General features: G+C 48.6%; 1 protein-coding gene across 1 annotated transcript in view; it reads left to right on the top strand.

Annotated features, from left to right (window-relative positions):
* The window catches only part of NCR2 (natural cytotoxicity triggering receptor 2), a gene marked incomplete at its 3' end in the record, with an annotated part of 13,920 nt that extends 9,257 nt beyond the window's left edge, over positions 1-4,663 (top strand). Inside the window, 1 exon segment of the mRNA XM_021714485.1 lies at positions 4,579-4,663. Within this exon segment, the coding sequence (XP_021570160.1) occupies positions 4,579-4,663 (85 nt within the window).
* Between the last annotated feature and the right edge of the window lie 774 nt (positions 4,664-5,437).

Consider the following 5,437-nt stretch of genomic DNA (forward strand, 5'->3'; position numbering starts at 1 on the left):
CCGCAGGCTCAGGCAATCCACTCACCTCAGTCTCCCAAAGGCGCAGGATTACAGGCTGAGCCACTCAGCCCGGCCTTTTTGAACTTTTTTAAAGTTTTGTGTATTTTCTGTTTCCACCAAGTACCTGTTGTCTCTTTTGTTTTCTCCATTGGTTGGCCTCTGTCTTTCCTCAGAACTTCCTGGAACCCTCTGCTGCTTCTCGGCTGCCCATTTGCACTGAAGAGCTCAGATGCTCTGTGCATGCTATGAGGTCTGTGGGCTCTAGTCTGAAAGGGCAGGAGCCTGGTTCCATTTTTTTCTCCTCGACAGCTCAGTTTCTCCAGAAAAGACTCTTAACTGTCCTCTGTGGGTGAGTAAGCTGAGACCCACAGTTCCAGGCACCAACTGTAACAGGGCAAAGGCGTCTGTCACTGGCCAGTGTCTGTTCCCACTCGAGCCCTGCTGCACTCTCTCAATCCGTGGTACCCTGAGCAGAGCATCTCTGTAATTCACCTCATCAGAAAATGACCTCAAGCTCTCTGCAACTGGTGAGTGAGAGGAAAGAGAGAGGATGTGGGCAGTTAACCTACTCTGAGTCTCACAGGAGGCAGAGAATCCAGGGGTCTAACTGATTCTTAAAGCAGACCTCTACCCTATCCTCTGGTTTCTGGTCCCCATTTCGACGCTGCCTTCTGAGACACCCACACCTCCAATTTCTGAGACTTTCAGCAGTTCTCAGGTCAAAATGACTTGCTTCTTTTTTTTTGAGATGGAGTCTCACTCAGTCGCCCAGGCTGGAGTACAGTGGCACACTCACAGCCACCCTAGCATCAACCTGCTGGGCTCCAGCAATCCTTCCACCTCAGCCTTCCAAGTAGCCGGAACTACAGGCACACACTACCACACCTGGCTAATTTTTTTTATCTTTTGTATAAACAAGGTCTCGCCAAGTTTCCTGGGCTGGTCTTGAACCCACAGGCTCAGAGAATCCACTCGCCTTGGCCTCCCAAAGTGCTGGGATTACAGGCTGAGCCACGGAGCCCAGCCATGACTTGCTTCTTATTCCTCCCACCCCACCAGCTTCCCCTGGTCTGTGAAGTCATCCGATTGTTCTCCAGCTTCAAAACTTTTGTGGTGCTCTTTATCCCTGAGAATGGATAGATGCAGTTTTGTATCCATTTGCCACGGACTCCCTCACCCAGCTTCTACACCTTCTTAGCAGAAGTGAAGAGGGAACCCCAGATTTTCCAATAAAACACCCCTTCCCAGCACCCACCACCCAGGGCAGGAGTGAGATCCCAGACTCCTGGCTCTCTCCCCAGCCCTCTCAGTCAGCTTCGAGACCCCAGAGCAACCTCTTGGTGCCTTTATTTTATCCCTGTTCACTCTAGTCACCACAAGATGCCTAGGATGCCCCGGTCCTCCCTTGTCATCCAGAATCTCATCTCAATAAGCCCTTATAAATCTATTAAATTAACCTCATTTCCCACCCTTCCCAAAATCCATAACCTCTCCACTTTGCCCTCTGAAGTATACAGTCATCAGCACAAGCCCTGATATAATTAGCATTTCTGCAGGTCACCTTCTTACGCCCTCTGAAACCTGACTCTTCTTTGAGGACACAGCTTTTTCTGCAGTTCTCTTGAGGAGTGGCTTTTTGCTCTCTGTGGCCTCATGCTACTGGGCCTAGGGGTGGCGTTGATATCCTCTGGGCTCCACATGGCCCCTTCCTGGTTTCCTATCCTCCCTAAACCATCCTACAAATTGATTTTCTGCCATCAGACTAGACCCCCATTGTTGACCACCCATCATTGTTACAGATCCTGTGCAATCTGGGGTACTCCTCTTTATTCCTTGTGGGTCTTAATTTCGGGATCCTGCTGTAATCCTTGGATACCTTGGGCCCATGTAGTCTCATGGATGATCCTTCCACATTCCTGGCCTCTCAGTTCCTTGATACCCTTCCCCCACTGATCTGGTCCTCTTCCCTGCCTTAGCCACCCATTCAGATGGTCAGCAACAGTGATGGCTCCTCCTCCTTAGTCTCATTCCAACACCCACCTACCCCCTATTAACCTGATCCTGGTACCATTTCAACACCACTGGGACTCATGTCCTTTATTCCTTCTACCTGCCTCTTTCCTTCCCCTCACTCCTGCTTTCCTTTCCCTTAAATTCCAGATCTAGCTTCATAATCACTCTTTGGAACATGCCCCAATTTCTGTGCCCCTCTCCCCTTTTATTGAACTCCTCTGGCAAAACTATAATACTGGCTGAACCCAGCTTCCCACTTACTCTGTGCCTGCACCCAACGAAGCTGAGTGTGGCTGAAAAAAACACAATCTATAGTGCTGAAATATCACATTGTGGCCGGGCTCGGTGGCTCAGCCTGTAATCCCAGCACTTTGGGAGGCCGAGGCAAATGGATTGCCTGAGCCCGCAGTTTTGAGACCATCCCAGGCAATTTGGCAAGATCTTGTCTCTACAATAAAAAAATAAATAAAAATTTAGCCAGGCTTGGTAGCATGTGCCTATAGTTCCAGCTACTTGGAAGGCTGAGGAGGAAGGATTGCCAGAGCCCAGCAGGTCAACGCAGGGGTGGCCGTGAGTGTGCCACTGCACTCCAGCCTGGGAGAAGGAGTGAGACTCCAACTCAAAAAAAAATGTCGCATTTTAAACACATGTCCTGGAGAGCTGGAGAGTGGAGTGGCTCTGCTCCATTCTAGACTTCTGTTCCACACCATCCTCTGCCCTCTCCCTCCTCACACTCAGATGGTACCCCTATGTCCTAAATCCCTGAGAGGTAAAGATAGAGTTAAAGAAAGAGGAGTAAGGGAGTGGAGGGAAGGGGAGGAGAGAGGGGAGGAAGAAAGAGGAAAGAACATCCCCTTGATTCCACCACACCTGCCAGTCCTCTGCCCTGGGCCCCTGTACATATGCTCTCCTTCCTCTTACTCTCCCTGCTCAGATCTGAAGTCAACCACTTCCCCTAAGCCCCAAAGCTCATATTCTCTTGTCCTCAAAAGAACACTGTTCCAGGAGCCTTTCGTCTCTCCCACACCTCTCATGTGTCATGACAATCAGAATATAAGTGGGCTCCAGTATATTAAAAGCTCTGTCCGGTCCCACAGTCCTCCAGCCACGGCTCCGTCATTTTATTGCTGTTTATAGCCAAAGCTCCATGAAAGGAGGGCAGAGCTCAGCCTCCAAGTCTTTGTTTTTGTTCCCTCCGGGACCCACTCCAGTCAGACCTTTGTCTGTACCACCCCCTGAAACACCTTTTCGCAGCCTCCAGTGACTTCCACATTGTGACATCCAGGAGTCAATGCTGAAACCTCGTCACAGTGGGAAGATGAGCCACTTGGGCACAGCTTACCGCTCCCTCCTGCTAGAAATGCTTTCTTCCTTGGCTTCCAGGAAAAAAGAACTCGTTTGCCTCCTAACTCATTTGATGCTGCATAATAAATTTTCCCCAAGGATCACTTGAACCCAGAAGTTCAAGGCTGCCATAAGCTGTGATCGTCGTGATCAGGCCACTGCACTTCAGTCTGGGTGACAGAGTGAGATTCTGACTCAAATAAATAAATCAACAAATAACCCCCAAAACTTAGTAGCTTAAAACAACATATCTGTTCCCAGAAGTGTTCTGTGTTGAGAGCATAGTAGAGGAAAATTTGGTTTTCCTATGAAATGCACTACTTTTGATCTTTCTGAGGTCTTCACAAAAGATTTGATAGTCACATCCTTGGTTTCATCTTTAGAATGCATATTCCTGAAAGTGCCCTGGATTTGATTTTCGCATCATTTGCTGCCCGGAAACTGAGAATTTTTAAAGTCATCAAGTCCCAGTTCTTTCATGTTGAACAGTCCTGCCTATGGTTTATCTCTCTCCTCTCTCACTTTGCAATGAGCCAAAAGAAGAAATCAGGTAGTACCTTCAACACTGCCTGAAAACATCAGCTACCCAACCCAATTCACTAGGTGCATTTGCTACTTTCCACATTACTGCAGGTGGCAGTGTTACTAAACTTTCTATCATTGCATAACAACAAACCCTTTTCCTTCTTACCTACTGTCTAAGTGATCTTGGAAAAGGTACTTAATGTCTTCACCCCCAGTCTCCTTACTGATAAAAACAGAACTGATAATACCCACATTATCAAGCTATTTGGAATCCTAAGTAGGATGACATCTTCATAAACCATCAGGCATAAGGTCAATGGACAAATGTGACGCTTTACGGGGAATGAGGTATAGTAAAAAGAGAAGCCACCTGTGTTACATCAGAGACAACCCAGAGCTGATTGCAACTGAAAGACAGATAATGTGTGAGCAGCAAGTGAACTTGGGGACCTACAGGGAGTAGGCTCCTCTTCTGGGTGAACAGCAAAGGAAAACAAAGGAAAAAAATCGGGGTGAGGAATCTGACCAAGCTGGGCTCATAATGCACACACACTCTCTGGCCAGTAGAAGTCAGAGGTGGACTTCCTCCTTGTCAGGAGGTGTAGCCAGGAACCCAGGGCAGGGGTTGCCTTTGCAGCTGTGTGCAATTCTGGGGCTTTCCCTGAATGGCTTCCTGTTTTCCTGTTCTGACTACAGGTGGGGCATGTGGTGGAAAACTCTGATGGAGCTTAGGAGCCAGGATAGCAGTAAAGCCACCTGCCACTTTCAACAGGTCACTGACCTCTCTGGACCTCAGCATCCTCAGCACACCCTCAGCACGCACTACCACCACACTGTTGTGAGAAATAAGTTAAATAAAGCTAATGAACATCCTAGTAAATAATAAAATTATAAGAGTATTTTATCCCTGTTTCCTAAGCTTCCTTCAAACTCTAAAACTCTCCCACAGACCCACATTTGTTCTCTAGGGAACCAACTTCTCTAGCTTGCCCTCTTTTTTCCATCACCATTGCTTATCCTCAGTTCTCACCATGCCCCCCACCAGAAGTCTGAGAGCACCCTTAGGTGCTGTTGTAAACAGGGGAGGGCACAGCACATAAGCCCAGTGAGTAGAGGGGCCAGCGGTGAGCAAGGATTGGAAAGAAGACCTGAATTTGTCTTTTTCAGCTCAGACCTGTGTGAACTTAGGCAGGTCACTGCCCCTCTCTGAGCCTCCGTTTCTTCCACATGAGGGTAAGTCAGTGAGCTTGAACTTGAACACTTCCCTGTGCCCAGCTCAGAGTTACCAGGGTCCGAACACTGCAGGACACAAACAAAAGGAGCCAGCCCAAGAGCACAGCTCTAAGTCCATAGGTGGAGGGGTCTCTGTGGAAGATTCCAGACAGACTAAGGGTAGCGGACAATGGAGGTGGAGCAAATTGGAAAGGTGGTGGCTGGGGAGGAACAGAAGAGCGGGACGCCAGTGGGCACCAGGCAGTGGGGGAAGGAGCACAGCAGGGATGAGGAACTTGGTTATGAAGTCACATTAGTCAGAACACCATGACTTCCCACGTGC

The sequence above is a fragment of the Carlito syrichta genome, unplaced genomic scaffold (genome assembly GCF_000164805.1).
Source record: "Carlito syrichta isolate Samal-C Ts95f unplaced genomic scaffold, Tarsius_syrichta-2.0.1 Scaffold305657, whole genome shotgun sequence".
Taxonomy (NCBI): domain Eukaryota; kingdom Metazoa; phylum Chordata; class Mammalia; order Primates; family Tarsiidae; genus Carlito; species Carlito syrichta.